Source organism: Typopeltis vanoorti, chromosome 26 (assembly GCF_054136105.1).
Source record: "Typopeltis vanoorti isolate ZY-2024b chromosome 26, IOZ_Tvanoo_1.0, whole genome shotgun sequence".
Taxonomy (NCBI): Eukaryota; Metazoa; Arthropoda; class Arachnida; order Uropygi; family Thelyphonidae; genus Typopeltis; species Typopeltis vanoorti.
This window is the reverse complement of record NC_143574.1, coordinates 20,094,715-20,111,857: the sequence shown is the minus strand read 5'-3', so window position 1 is coordinate 20,111,857 and position 17,143 is coordinate 20,094,715. Positions and strand designations below refer to the sequence as shown.

Sequence of the window (17,143 nt, the reverse complement as noted above, 5' to 3'; positions counted from 1 at the left end):
CAACACACATGTAAACTCGACAGTGAGTGAGTGAAACAATATAATTGCAAAAGACAAAAGATCTAAAGTCCTATTTTTGGCGCCCTCTAATGAAAAAAACTTTACATGGGGGGGGGGGGAATTCTACAAACAGATTAATGGTACTGCTATGGGTTCCCCCCTCTCTTCCCCATTAGCAAATTTTTACATGGAACACTTTGAAAACAAAGTACTTACCACAGCTACATACAAGCCACAAGTGTGGTTGCGCTATGTAGATGATGTGTTTGCCATCTGGCCCCATGGACAAGACACTTTGGATGCTTTTGTCACCTACCTAAACAGCCAACACCTCAAAATTCACTTCACAGTAGAAAAAGAATCAAATAACTGTTTACCATTTCTTGACACATTAGTCACCCGCCTTTCAAATGGATCACTATCTTTTTCTATTTACAGAAAGCCTACACACACAGGAAGATACCTACATAAACAATCACATCATCATCCAGTCCAACATACGGCATTTTAAAAACACTTACACACAGAGCCAAAGCCATTTGTTCTAACGATACAGCTCTGACCACCGAACTCCAGTACCTGCGCCATACATTCTTAGCCAACAGCTACAATCCCTACAAAATAGATAAAGTATTACATAGGCCCATTACTCTGCCCTCCCCTAATACACAAGAATACAACATGACCATTTCTATTCCCTATATCAGAGGTACATCGGAAAAAATAGCCAAAGTATTGTTGAAACATGGCCTTCGCACCACCTTCAAACCTCATGTCAAGCTGGCAACTCTGATCCGCTCGCCTAAGGATAAACTTCACCTTTTAGCACACCCAGGAGTGTATGAAGTTCTATGTGACTGTGACTTGGCCTATTATGGGCAAACAGGAAGATCAGTGAACATCTGCCTGGAAGAACATGAAAGATACGTTCGCTACTATTACTATGGCAAGTCGGGACTGGCAGACCACTCTTTGGACACTCCCTCACACAGGATTAGATGGAGGAAAACGAATGTGCTATTTAGGAGTCGTTATAGATCTGAAAGATTATTTTTTGAGTCAGCAATGGCTTTGAAGAATTCTCCCAACCTTAACAAATATGGTTGCATTAATTTGCCAAAAATTTGGGAGACGGTTATCCTAAGAAAAACTCCTGGATAACTGTTTGTTCTGTGGGTAACAGCTCATTTTGTGTTTAAAAAATTCTTTATTATAAGGTTAAAAAACTATTCTGGATTAGAATTTTTGATTTTAATGCTCCAGTCTGCACATGTTTAGTTGATTATGAAGATTGCAGGTAAATGATATTAATTTGCTAATATAACATTTTAAAATTTAAACATTAATTGTGCATTTTAATTTTTATAATTTCATTCTCTTTTCTTTCTTATGTGTCCCATTATTGTTTATACTGTTTATTTTGTATTCTGTTAACAATGTATGATTTTATAATGATAAAAAGGTTATTTTTGACCACAAGAACTATAGGAGAGATTAACTTCTATTTGGCTTTATATAGGTCAAATTTATTTCAAAGTAAGTTAGAAAATACCGACAAGTTTTTCGCCAACTTTACCCTGATGAAGCCAAACAGCTAAAGTTGGCAAAACCTGTCGGTATTTTCTAATTTAGTTTGAAATAAATTTGACCTATATAAACCCAAATAGAAGTCAATCTCTCTCTCCTGTAATGTATGATTTTTTCCATGATTTCTTTTGTTCTATTTTCTACAATTACTTATATTCTATTTCCTGCCACATATAAACATTGTTCTTAATCAATGTGTGATTTCCTCTGTTTGCTGATTGTGATATTAATTTCTAGGAAATTCCGTTAACTATTATGAAAGTTTGAACTTTACTTTTTTGTAATAGGGAGTTTCAAATAGCATTGGTTCTATAAGACTTAGGCTGTGTTTTAATTTCATATTAAGCCTACACAGTACCTCCAGGGACAAGGGTACCTTCCTCAATGTGGTCTTGGTCATGTTCAAGGAGGGGGTTCCCTAGCTCTCATGTGCATAACTCTCCTTGAAATACTCATTCACCAAAGAAGCACTCAGCTCCCTAGAGCAACTTATTCCATTCAGTTACTTATCATATGCCATATGAGAAACCTGGTCTCATTCTTCTTGACCACACTTCAACTCAGCATTATTGACAAATCTTGTTTTCTCCATATTCCTCTTGAATTGAAAAATCTCAGGTTTATTTAATATTATATAGTATCCTTCCTAACTTGCATGTTTCTATCATATTTCCTCTTTTCTATTTATTTTAACTTTGAAGCCCCACATTCCCTCAGTTAACCCTCATGTGCAATATTCCATAAGAGAATCTTATACCTGCTTCTAAATATTCTTCATTGTCCCTAGTACATCTGCTCATATCAGTCCAGAGGTCATATCAGTTTAGTAAAGGAGAGAGAAAGAGAGAGAGAGAGAGTAACTTTATTTTCTCTACAAGTTATATTCTCTTACCACTTTAACAATATTACCTGCAAACTTCAACTCCCTGTTCACTGTTGCTACTAGGTCTCTAGTCTCATCAGCCAATTGTTGCAAATTCACATCAGTATAATATTCAGTCTGTAGTCTGCTTGGTCCAAAGTGGGTACCTTGCACCTGATGACATTGAAATGATATTCATCATTCTTCACCGATCATTGTATTAGCATTTCAGCTTTGCATCATTAGCAAACAGTTGGCTATTATTTATCAGATCATCATGCTTTGAACAGTAGTGGCTCAAGAGCAGAATTCAGTTCTTGGGAGTGGCTAAGAGCATGAAGGTAGCTAAAGTCACGACTTTTTATGTAGTGAAGAGATATGACAGGCATTGTGTCAGTTTCAGTAAGGAAATACTGTAAGGAAATTTCAGTAAGGAAATATTACTTAAAATTATAATAATGGAATTAATTCGCATAAAATATTATTTTATGTAAAATATGGTAATTTTACTAAATTTAGTAAATTAAAAATTTATGTAAAATTTACTAAATTATTTCACGTAAAGCTGTCATATCTTTTCTTGAATGCGTTTTCATTTACTTGAGTGATTTACCATTTTCCAAGCAAAATAAATTGTGTCCTACACCCTTGCTAACCATATTCTTACAAAACTTCCCTGAGATGACCCCTTATTCTCTGTTGTCTAGTCGTATATTGAGAATTTTTTTTTTCTTAGCATCTACTCTTTAAACTCCTTCAGCTACTTTTGTGTTTCTATCGTATCACCTCTTTTCAACCTATTAGCTAAACATTTGTAACACACAAATGTTCATCCTATCTTCCAAAAGAGCACTTCACAAATCCAGTCACCATTTTGTTCATGTGCTTCTGAATCCTGCTCACTACTTTCACATTCCCAAGAAACCCAGGCAACCAAATCTACATGATAGCCCAGACTTAGTCATATCAGTCATGCTGGCCTGGTTGGTTGATTGGCTAGCATATCTGCTCTCCAACCAACAGGCTGTGGGTTTGAATCCTGCCATGGATGTATGCGATTATCTTTAGATAGTAGATGAATTTCCTCAATCAGTGTAAGACCATCAGGCTGCTTATTGGGACACCTGAAGTGGCTTTAAAAAACTTTCATGTCTGGTCTCTAGAGCAGGATTTCTGGACCAAATAAAAATTAAAAAAATACAACAAAAATGAATAAAAATTGATAAAAATGCCCTGCCCATGGTACGTATTGTACTAAAGAACATGTAAATGATATTGAAAACAAGAGAGAAAAGAAAAAGCAGATGCAGTGCATATCCTCACAGAAGGTCACACAGTAAATTGGCAAGCTTCCTCCATGCCTTACGTAGAAGAGCATAATTTCATCAGGTATAGTTCAAGGAGTTTTCGAGGCCATTCGCCATAAAGCGCACTAAATAGAAACCAAAGACCAGTACTTCATTAGTATATGTAACATTCACAACCTCTCCTATGCCAGAGTTTATGCAACAATGTATAGACTCTGAATGATGTGTAATGATACACTTGATTAAACTATTAATCCAGAATTTTTTCAATTTAAAGAAATAGCAACTGTGCGGGAAATGTTTGAGTTTTTTGTTTTTGTTGTATATCTTATGAGTCCAGCCTGGTTTAATTATTGAAGTTGATATAAATCTACTTCTAGTGAATCACCTAAAAATACAGCCTGTAATTTTTTTTTCATTGCAAAGTGTTAATTTTACACTTTGGAGAGGGGATAATAGCAGTCAATTCAACGTGTCAAACTACCATTCTGCTTAAATCACCCTGCAGAATCTCTCTATATAAGTTTTATTAACTCTTGCTCTTTCTATTTTAGCATTGGCAAACAACTGGATATTTATTCCCATCAAATTCCCTCCAGTATCACTGATGACAAAATGAACAGCTGTGGCCAGAGTTCAAATTCTTGAGGCACTTGACTCTTCTCTTCAACTATCATACTAGTAAGACATCAATGTGAAGTGTCCATTGAAATTGAAATAATATTTGGATATTACTAAAATAAGATGGATGTGAAGCATAAATTATTTGAAAGATTTCTTCCATATGACCACATACTGTTCGCTGGTGTCCTTATATCAGCCACCCTTTTATCCAAGTCACCAGCTTCATGTTCCCATTCATTTCACCTTACTTAAATGGGCTTCAAGTATCTTGTCAAATACCTTTGCAAAGTGCAACAGTATCGCTGTGTAATCATTTTCCTTATTGAACTCAGTTGTCACTTGATTGTAGAAAGTAAGTAAATTACCATGACAAGACCAATTCTTATATTCTTATCTTTAGTTAATGGAATTTAATGGTTACAACCCTAATCAAATCCAGCAGATAATTGATTCCTATGTTCCAACACCTCAGGATTCTTCAACAGACCGAAGGGTTCTAATCTCTTATATTTCTGGGATCTCAGAACCGATTGGCAGAATTTTGAAGAAGTATCATCTCATTCCCACATATTTTCCTATCAACAAAATTTCTCATCTCTTGCCATCTACAAGAGACAAACTGGCAGCTCTATCATTAGCTGGTGTTTTCCAGATACCGTGTGAATGTAATTTAACATATACTTTGGACAAACAGGCCGTTTTGTGGAAAAAAGAATGAATGAACATCAGTATTATATCGAATACATGAAACCTCAAAAGTCTGGTCTGGCACAACATAGTATTGACACTAAACACAATATCCAGTGGGATAAAGCTCTTCTTCTCCATAGATGCAAGTTTAAATACAAAGACCTTTTCAAAGAAAGTTGTGAAGCACTTTTACATTGCCCAAGTCTGAATCGAAATGATTGTCTCTCGCTCCCAAAAGTTTGGGAGGTTCTTATCTTATGTAACTATCAAAGAAATAGTTTTTAAGAATTATTTAATAATATTTTATTAATATTAATTTCTAGCACACGGCAATAGTTTTTAATTGGTTTTCCACCGACTGTTATGTACTTTGTATTCCATTCCTTTGAACTGCTTGTTTTTTACACTGATGATGTACTGTTAATTTCAGTATGAAATATTTGTACTGAAATTAACTTTATTTCATTAAAGTTAATTACTGTGGTTATCATGTAATTTATTATTTATCTTATATTCTTATTCACCCATTCCTGTATTCTGCTATAAACCTATTTTTTCAGTACTGTAACCATCACTACTGAGATAGATATCAATTGGCCTATAATGTGAAACATCAATCGTAGACTCCTTTGTGTTATTATATGGATATCTCAATGGAGTGAGAAGACTCCATTGCAGGAGACCCACACTAACTTTTATATACACAATACCTATGTTACCTCTCATTAAACTCATTCACTGTCAGGATGCTCACTACTACTGCTATTACTGCTAGCAATCCATTTCCCTCATTCACCACTCTCCAAGCAAAAAATTGAGCCTGCACATCATACTAAACTCGCTCTTACACGACTTCTAGAGATGACCCTTAGCTCTCTCGCTCACACATCTACACTGGTGTCCAAAAGCTAAGGATGAATTACATTTTTACCTGTATATGAAAAAAATTTCATGTTTACAGCTAAACATGGACATAAATTTATATGCCAACAAAAATAAGTTTGTTTTCTGGAGGGGAATTTCGAGCAGCAATGCATCTTCCTTTTTTAAATAACGAAACCTGTGGTGCATTCATAATTAGAAGAAACACACGTATAAACCACAGTGGAAATTATTTAATTGTAAATATTTCATCCTGAGTAATGCATAATTAGAAGAAACACACGTACCATTGCAAGAATGTTCTTGAAGGGGATAGACATGATGGTGCTGGGGTCATTGTGTGAGGAGGCATTATGCTTAATAGATGCACTGAGCTACAAGTGCTGGAAAAAGAGACTGACAGGTGAACGATATAGCAACCGAAGTTCTTCAACATCATGTACGATTGTTCCATGGTGGAGTAGGCAAAGAATTCTTTTTTTTTTTATGGATGACAATGTCACACCACATTGCATACAAGCAGTGGAGATACTTCTGGAGACTGAGAATATTATTCAAATTAAGTGGCTAACATGCTCCCCAGATCTCAAACCCATAGAATATATTTAGTACACAATAGGAAGATGCATAATTAGAAGAAACACACGTATAAACCACAGTGAAAATTATTTAATTGTAAATATTTCATCCTAAGTATCTTAGGACATCATCAGTACAGTATTTAAACAAAATTAGGAATAACATACAGTTAGGGCGCATGATTACAATAAAATCTCATGAAAACGTGCATAACATGCTAAAGTAGTACAAAAAAAAAAAAAAACATTAATTATTTAACACAATTTTGTATGATAATTTCCCATACTTTAGGAATAGTAAGAACGTCGTTGCGGTTTAGGTTTGGTCTGTGTAGTAGGGCTTCAGAACTTTCTTTGTATAAACATTCATGTTTAAATAAAGATGGATGTAAAAGTTTAGCCTTTTCCCAATGGATCCTATGGTTTGGATTTTCAATTCCATGTTGAGAGAGGCCAGATTTCTGCGGTTTAAGAAGACGAATGTGGTCTTGATGTTCCGAGCTGCGTTTCTGAACAGACCTACCTGTCTGTCCAAAGTAAGATAATTTGCATGAGCATGGAATCTCATAAACACCAGGTAACATCAAGGGTGAGAATTTGTCCTTAGGAGAAGGTAATAAGTTGTAAATTTGGTTGATAGGTTTGTAAGTAGTGGCAAAATTGTATTTCTTCATAATTTTAGAAAGACGTTCTGAGATGCCTTTAACGTACGGTATGGGAATCCTATGCACTTCTTCCTGTCTGGTTTGATGTATGCAGAAGTGACTGATAATTTTTTGAGTTGTTTTCGGATTATATCCATTTAGGATGGCTGTATTTTTGATAACTTCTAATTCCTGGTTTAAAGATTCTTCAGAGGAGCAGAATTTGTGTGCTCTGGAAACTAGTGATTTAATAATGCCAGATTTCTGAGATGGATGATGAGCAGAAGAATTGTGAATGTAGCGACCTGAGAATGTAGGCTTGCGAAAGACGGACGTGGCGATGGAACCGTCTTCTTTTCTTTGGATGTGTAAATCCAAAAAAGAGATACCCTGTGGAGATTCTTTTTCTAACGTAAAGTTGATGCGACGATGAAGAAGGTTAATTTTATCTAGAAACAGTTGTAATTCAGGTTCGGGATGATTCCAGACTGCAAATACGTCATCGACATATCTTAGCCAAATTTTTGGTTTGGGTTCAAAAGTGAATATTTTTTCCTCAAGGTGTTCTAGAAACAAATTTACTAGGTTTGGTGATAAAGGCGATCCCATTGCTGTTCCTTCCTCTTGCTTGTAAATTTGACCTTTCCAGGTGAAGAAACCTGATGCAATAACAAACTTGAACAATTCAACTATATCAGACGGAAATTTTTGAGTTAGTAATTCTATTGTTTCTTTATGGGGAATGTTTGTGAAGAGGGAGACAATGTCGAAGCAGATTAACAAGTCAGTTTTTGATAGTTGAATGTCTTTAATTTTTATGTGAAACTCAGTAGAATTTTTGATTGAAGCTAGCAATTCTTCTGCTCATCATCCATCTCAGAAATCTGGCATTATTAAATCACTAGTTTCCAGAGCACACAAATTCTGCTCCTCTGAAGAATCTTTAAACCAGGAATTAGAAGTTATCAAAAATACAGCGATCCTAAATGGATATAATCCCAAAACAACTCAAAAAATCATCAGTCACTTCTGCATACATCAAACCAGACAGGAAGAAGTGCATAGGATTCCCATACCTTACGTTAAAGGCATCTCAGAACGTCTTTCTAAAATTATGAAGAAATACAATTTTGCCACTACTTACAAACCTATCAACCAAATTTACAACTTATTACCTTCTCCTAAGGACAAATTCTCACCCTTGATGTTACCTGGTGTTTATGAGATTCCATGCTCATGCAAATTATCTTACTTTGGACAGACAGGTAGGTCTGTTCAGAAACGCAGCTCGGAACATCAAGACCACATTCGTCTTCTTAAACCGCAGAAATCTGGCCTCTCTCAACACGGAATTGAAAATCCAAACCATAGGATCCATTGGGAAAAGGCTAAACTTTTACATCCATCTTTATTTAAACATGAATGTTTATACAAAGAAAGTTCTGAAGCCCTACTACACAGACCAAACCTAAACCGCAACGACGTTCTTACTATTCCTAAAGTATGGGAAATTATCATACAAAATTGTGTTAAATAATTAACGTTTTTTTTTTTTTTTTTGTACTACTTTAGCACGTTATGCACGTTTTCATGAGATTCTATTGTAATCATGCGCCCTAACTGTATGTTATTCCTAATTTTGTTTAAATATTGTACTAATGATATCCTAAGATACTTAGGATGAAATATTTACAATTAAATAATTTTCACTGTGGTTTATATGTGTGTTTCTTCTAATTATGAACGCACCACAGGTTTCGTTATTTAATAAAGTTTTATTCCTTCACGGGGAAATGACAGCGCAGAAGACAAACTTACTAGGAAAACTGCAATTAAAACAGGGTAAGCTACGAGCTAGAATATCTTTTTTAAAAAAGTGCAGACGTGATAATCTTATTCCAACCTTTGCAAAACTGAAAGAAACATCAAATCTCCAGGTGCCCATAAAATCTATCAAAAAGCAAGTCATTCCTTACTACTCAATCAGTTACGAGTGTCTAAGCATGAACTAGCAACAAACAATTTAAATATTACAGAACTAGAAACAGATTTGTCAAATACGTTAAATCAAGAATTGCTACAATTAATTATAACTGTCTCAAAGAATTCGGGAAAAAAAGCTTTTGATAAAAGCAATAGTGCTCTACATATTAAATACCTTAATCTATTAAATCGATCAAAAAAGATCACTAACAAATTACCAACGGAAAAATGGGTAGTCAACTAACAAAAGATGAATTAAATGTTCTAGCAAGAGGCCATAAATTTGCGATTTCTCCGAAGTGTTTCCCATATTTAGACTTTATACATAATATAGAAAGAAACATCAAGCATCTCTCCAGTATTGAAGCCAACAAACTTCGTTTCGAAGTAGCTAAAGTGATCTACAATGCCAAACCTTCAGAATTAAATATCTCACCGTCGGAATTGAAAGCTATTATTTCCTTAAAACCTAACAAAAATTTAATCATTACAATAGAATCTCATGAAATACGTTTTCATGAGATTCTATTGTAATCATGCGCCCTAACTGTATGTTATTCCTAATTTTGTTTAAATACTGTACTGATGATGTCCTAAGATACTTAGGATGAAATATTCACAATTAAATAATTTTCACTGTGGTTTATACGTGTGTTTCTTCTAATTATGCATCTTCCTATTGTGTACTAAACATATTCTATGGGTTTGAGATCTGGGGAGCATGTTAGCCACTTAATTTGAATAATATTCTCAGTCTCCAGAAGTATCTCCACTGCTTGTATGCAATGTGGTGTGACATTGTCATCCATAAAAAAAAAAAAAGAATTCTTTGCCTACTCCACCATGGAACAATCGTACATGATGTTGAAGAACTTCGGTTGCTATATTGTTCACCTGTCAGTCTCTTTTTCCAGCACTTGTAGCTCAGTGCATCTATTAAGCATAATGCCTCCTCACACAATGACCTCAGCACCATCATGTCTATCCCCTTCAAGAACATTCTTGCAATGGTACTACTTTCATGGCAGATCAAGTGTCGTCTAGAATCAGAGGATAAACTAAAATGACTCTCATCTGTAAAGAGTGCGTTAGCCTATTGGTGTCTTGTTCAATTTTTACAGATACAACACCATGAAAACATGCAACATGCTATTTGATGAGCAGTGGATAAAGGGATGCAGACTAGGCCTACTTGCCCCAGACGTCTTGCTACAATTTGTTGAGATATCTGCATACCTGTGTTTGAATGGAGTCAACTTGCAAGCTCACCTGCTGTGGTGTGTCGATTTTGTTTTGCTGTTATAACCAAAAATCTATCTTCGTGCTCTGTAATACTGGATTTCTGAAAAGGTTATGCAACATTAAATTGATATCCATTATCCTTCATCCACAGTACCTATTTATTTAAATCATCTTGCAGGATATCTACATTACTTTTATCAACTAGTTCTCCCCAGTTCTGCATCATCAGAAACAACTGAATATCTTCCCCCCCCCCAAATAAATTCCCTTAAATCATTCCCAACATCACTATTATACAAAGCAAAGAGTAGTGAGCCTAATGCAGAGCCTTCCAGCACTCTACTAGTTACTCTCATTCTCATAGATTCCACCCCACCATATGTTACTCTCTGATATCTGTTACCCCCCCCCCCCCCCCAAAAAAAAAGCTATCCATGCTACCAGTTTCATATTCATTCCCATTTGCTCCAACTTATGTAATAAGCCATATTTTCCATGTTGTATTCTTTCAAATGCCTTTTGCAAAGTCCAGCATTATCATGGTAGAGCCTTTCCTTTATCTCTTTCTGCTATCACTTTATTATAGAAATAGTAAATTAAGGCAGGACCTACCTTTACAAAGCCATGCTGTCCACTCCCTTCAGAAAATACCATAATTCCATCGTTCTATTTTAATTGTACTGTTTCTCCAGTCGTTCTAGCTTACATTTAGTCCTGTGAAGGACTTCATGTAAGTGCACTATTTCTCTTTTCACTGTCATCTCATCATCCACATTATCTTTAGTTTCTTCTTTCATATTCTGATTCATGTTTCATTCACTCTTGCTCACTCCTTATGTTGCATATTCTACACTTTCATTATCCTGCCTTATATCATTAATACTATAAACAATAAATTAAACAATAACCGATAATTACACGATTATTATTTACAGTCATGCCACAGGTACCTTTAAAGATTAGAATTATTATAATAAATTTAGTTTAATCCTTTATCCAAGTGTGAGCAAACAAAGTTTGCACCTGAAAATATCTTCAGGACTGAATATGGTGTTGTACTACCTTACCGGGGTAAGGTAGTACAACATCGGGCAACTCGTAGCAAAGGTGGACCAAGCTAATAACACTCCTATCCCATTATCTCCCATAATGCAAAACACATCTCCTTGTAGATATGTATAATGTTATGCATTAATGGATTGGCCACTACCCAGACTAGTTTCGACCTTTATTGAGGTCTCTTCAGTGGGAGCCAGGCCCAGAGGTGGAGATACCAGGCAGAGGCAATAGCGAGGTCATCTTTACCTATAGGAGTTGCCAAAAGGTGTACCACCTTTTTTTATTAAATTACTCTGGATTTCGAGAAAGATGTTGAAAGTTTATTTTTTCACTTGGTTAGACTATAATAAATTTAGTTTAATCCTTTATCCAAGTGTGAGCAAACAAAGTTTGCACCTGAAAATATCAACACCATATTCAGTCCTGAAAATATCTTCAGGACTGAATATGGTGTTGTACTACCTTAGAATCATTAATACTAGTTACTTTCGGTCAGCAACTAATAGCCAACTCAGAATTGGCACGGACCAAGGGAATCCGACTGTCTAATTAAAACAAAGCAAATTGTGATTTCTTTTGAGAGATATTGATGCCAATGGGATTTCTGCCCAGTGATCTGAATGTTTAAGTGAAAGAATATCAATGAAGATCATGGGTAATTGGCGGGAGTAAACATTTCTATTGGTATAATTCATTAGGGGAAGCCTGATGTGTGCTGAAAGCACAATTCTTGAAACTCTTTTGTGAGCAATTTCTGAGGATATAACAGGATAATAATAAGTATTTATATAAGTTTATCAGTAGAATACATCATCAGAGGAGCTTGTTGATAACTACTGAAAGTAATTCCTAGTGACTACTTTCGTTATATTAGGTTTGGGGGCCTTACAAGGAACCTGAAGAGATATGCCTGGGCCTAGTTGCAGGTCCGAGAAGGATCAGGCCTACATGCTGTCTTTAATGTGGAGTTGGTCGCCCATCCTGGCGTACCTGTGTGCATCACGGGGAATTAAGACCAAAATTCAGTGTCGGAAGGAAGTAGGAGTGCCCTTAAAGGCTCCTGCCGTATGCACACATACACCGTAGGGAAGTTTATTCTTCTCACCAGCATTGGTGTTCTCAGTGGTTTTTAGATTGTGGGACTCACTGAGTCGACAGGACCAATAATGAGTTACTCTGTGAAATGAATATGTTATTTTTGAAGTTCCCTGATAGGAGTAGATGGGAATCTTGATGCTAAATGTAAGCTAGAATTAAGGTAGTATGTAAGTTAGATTAAGTTGGGAACAAGAAATCGTGTGCTTGGTCAAATATTTGAGAAAGAAATTGAGGTGCTAATTCAAGTGGCAATGAGGCCACTAGAACAGAAGCATCAAGGCAGCTGTTGAGACTATGTGGCAGCTGCTTCCTTCGTATGCAGAAACAGCCAGGACACTAGTTAATCAGAAGAAAGTGCTATTCTTACAGGACAATGCAAAACCTCATATTGCAAAACTTATCAATGAGAAGTTTTATGCTTTAGAGTGGGAGATAATTTCTCATCCTCCATATTTGCCTGACATTTCTCCAAGCGATGATCACCTTTTGGCACTAGAAGCGAGATAAACAGTTCTGCAATAAAACCCACAGATTGAAGTGTATGCTAGATTCATTACTTCGAAAGACAAAACATTTTATCAAAGCAAAATTTACAAACTTGTATCTCATTGGGAAAGAGTTGTAGATTGTGAAGATGCTTTTAATGAATAAAACATTTTATTAAAATTTCTACAGTTTAATTTTTGTTATGAAAAACAACAAACTTTTTTTTGGTTAGCCAAAAAAACGTTTGTTGTCACACAAGCTTCAAGTGTTATTCTGATTTGTTTATCTCTTTTCATTTGTATGTACTGACAATAGCTATGAAACTTTGCTGAAAATTCTATATGTATTAAGAAATATTTTCTTATTATTATTACGTGACACCATCAGGTAGTCCAAATACTCATTCAGGGAGGGACCTACTCTACAACTCTCAGTCTCCACCAACTACAGTGAGCCTCACCACCACCACTAGTTTTTTCACCGACAATCACAAACATCCCTGCCCATGGCAGGATTCAAACCCACAGCTTTGGCTGAAGAGTGGATATGCTAACCACTTGGCCAACCAGGCCAGCTAAATTTTTCTTGCATAAATGTTATTATTTCATTACATTTTTATCATTAGGTTGTCTGCATGTCTTTATTTTTTGTTCTATTTAAATAAGCATATTTTGATGTCTAAAAAAGCTCGTTGGATCTATATTAGCACAGCTTTTTATTAACTAATTGCATAAGAAGGAAAAAAAAATTGTGCTCACTAAAAGCAGATTCCTCTTACTGAGGTCTTTTATAACATCAAAGAGAATTGCAAAACATACATTATAATATTCCTAGCAAAATGTCTTTTCAAGTTATATTTTATGTATAGTGTGAATTTTTATTATTATTATTATTATTATCCAGGCCTCCATGGAGTCAAAAGACTCATCGCGGAAGGGCGTTCTTAGGAAACACAAAGTCTGTCATACCACTCATTGACTTGTTCTTGCTCTAACCACTCTCTCTCTCTCTCAGGCAATGCATTCCATGGCTCAACCACCCTCCACACAAAGAAACCACTTCTCACCCTCCTGCTCACAGCCTCCTTTCGCAACCTCCAGGGATGGCCCCTTGTCACCACTTCTTCCCGCCATTCCACCAAGTGAAAGAACTCCCCATTGTCTGCCCTGTAACTGCCTCTCAACAGTTTAAAAGTCTCGATCATATCACCTCTCCCTCTTGTATCCACCAAACTCTGCAGTCCACATTCCCTCAGTTGATCCTCATAACTAACATTGTACAGTCCTGAAACCATCTTTGTTATCTGCCTCTGTACCCCTTTCCACAGTTAATTTATCTCCTTCAAATCCTGGTAACCAAATTTGAGAACAGTAGTCCAAGTGTGGTCTGATCAGGGTCTTATACAACAGAATGATAACTCTTTTATCTCTGCAGGTCAGCATCCTTCTCAGTATTGCAGCAATCCTCTGGGTTACCTTCACCACCTTTGCAATATGTTCCCTGAATTTCAGGTTTCTATCAATCATCAACCCCAGATCTCTTGTCTCCCCTACTTCCTCTTGTATGACTCCAATAAATACTTAATACTCCAATAGAGTATGAAGTGTCCCATTAATGTGTCCCAAACTTCAAGATCTTACATTTTGCTGAATTAAACCAACAACCCCCATTCATTTGCCCATCTGTCTAGTTTATTCAAATCCTCTTACAGGACTGCCACATCTGCACTATTACTGATAACCCTTCCCAGCTTTGCATCATCATCTGCAAATAACTGAATATCCCCTTGCAATCCAATACATGTTCCAGTACTGAGCCCTGTGGAACCCCACTTGTAACCTTCTGCTTCCTAGATATTTCCCCACCATACACAACTCTCTGATACCTATCAGACAGCTAATCCTGAGTCCATTTGACTAACCCGTCATTTAAACCCATTTGCTGCAACTTAAATATCAGCTTATCATGTGGCACCCTGTCAAACGCCTTTGAAAATTTCAAAAAGAATGTCAGTATATCCCTTTCCCTCATCAACTGCTCTTGTCACTTTATTATAAAAGGCAATCATATTACTAAAGCAAGAGTGCCCCTTAACAAATCCATGTGGATTCTCACAGATAACATTACCCTCATCTGCCCAATGCTATATGTAGTCCCTCACTAATTTCTCCAAGACCTTAACAACTAATGATGACACAGAAACTGGCCTATAATTAGACACTTCCAGTCTGCTACCGCCCTTGTGCAGCGGCACTATCTTATCTTCCTTCCATTCCTTGGGTACCTTTCCCGCAGCCAGACTTTTATTGAAGGACCAGGTCAACATGTTTCTTTCTCTGAAGAAATAATCTAATTGTAACTCATGTATATAATGGAAGAGCTATCAGTAAATTTTAGGAAGTGTGTCTGGGAATGAGACAGTTATTTGATTTTTTTTTCCATTGAGAAGTGGATTTGAGGATTTGGCTATTTAAATAGCCAACATTCTAAAATCCACTTCATAGTGAAAAAAAAATCAAATAACTGTCTCTCCTCCTTCATAGATTCATTAGTCACAATTCTTTCAATTGATTCATTATATTTTTCCATTTATAGAAAGTCTATGCATACTCAAGATATTTACATATATAGTGGATAGGAGGAGAATGATATTGATAGAGAGGACAAGTTGGTAATGGATTCTTATAAGATTAGCATCAACGGGGTTTTTCATAGAATGGTGAGAGTCCTCCCTGGAAGCTGTTTAAGGAGGGGTTGAGTAAAATAATGAGAAGTAGGTTTTCTATGTGAAGAGTGATGAATGATTGGAATGCATTGCTTGAGAGTGTTGTCTGCAGAGAATTTGAATGTATTTAAGGCATGTTATAAGTTGTGTATGACAGAGAAAAACCTCCCATGATGAATCTTTGACTCCATTGAGGTCTGAGGTTAAAAATAATAAAACCAAAGTCTTTCACAAAAGCTGATTCTTAATGGAAAGACTACTATGAAGAGAGAACTGTGTGTCTGTGCTGCATAAATCAAATTTAAATAAAGAATAAGTTTCTAATGCATTCTCATTTTCAGAAGTGATTCTGTTAAAAATCAAGTATTATTGTTACTTTTTACCAATTATGTTTGCCTGCTTAATTACTATTGAACTCTAACCTTAAATATTTGCATTTAACATACTGTCATTCTTTTGTGGAAACCATTTATTAATCATATAGTGCTATTTATGATATTCATTAAATTCTATGAATTAAAGATGCTAAGAAATTATATTCTTGGTTTAATCCTTTATCCAAGTGAAAGCAAACGAAGTTGTGTGTGAAGTAACTTTACGACTGGGCTACTTGTATATAGAGGCCAATGACTTCACATCACTTACCTTAATATCCCATAATGCAAAGCATATATCCTTATGGGCATGTATAATGCTATGCATTATGGGAAGGGCCACTATCCAGACTGGTTTTTACCTTTATTGAGGTCTCATCAGTGGGAGCCAGACCCAGAAACCTGATGCCAAGGTTGAAGTATTGCACTGAAGTTACTTCACATGCAAACTTTGTTTGCTTACCCTTGGATAAAGGATTAGACCAAGAATGTAATTTCTTGGCATCTTTAATATAGTATAACCAAGTGAAAAAACTTTCAACACCCATTAAATTCCTAGTAAGTTATTAATTATATGATATAATAAAATATTTATAATTATCTTATAATGTTATATGTGATTTCTTTTAATCCTAGGTATTGCTGTTACAAGTAAATCATCTCTCTTCATTAAAAGGAGGGGGTTCCTTACAAGACCTATCATTACTTAAGGTAACAGTATTTATTTATAGATATCACAGTAATGACATGATAAATGTTGCACTCTTTCTTTATTTTACCCAGCCTTTTATGTGTACACAATATTCTTTTATGTAATTTTATTTAGGTAAATTTGTATTTGCAAATGAAATGTAAAATATAGTCACTGACTGTACATGCCTAACTGGAGTATGCTCATACCTTATGATGCACCGCACATTCTCCATTGACAGCAAGAAATAAGTATGTTGTTAAGCCAGAGTACTTAATGAGACAGAGTGACTTTCTTTAAAATGTGGTTTC

General features: G+C 35.7%; 1 protein-coding gene across 5 annotated transcripts in view; it reads left to right on the top strand.

Moving 5' to 3' along the window:
* The window catches only part of LOC150092386 (E3 ubiquitin-protein ligase LRSAM1-like), a 414,983-nt gene that overhangs the window by 69,394 nt on the left and 328,446 nt on the right, over positions 1–17,143 (top strand). For all 5 annotated transcript variants that reach the window (XM_090415009.1, XM_090415005.1, XM_090415008.1 and 2 more), the window contains exon 5: positions 16,778–16,852. In XM_090415009.1, the coding sequence (XP_090271135.1) occupies positions 16,778–16,852 (75 nt within the window). The remainder of the gene's footprint in view (positions 1–16,777; positions 16,853–17,143) is intronic.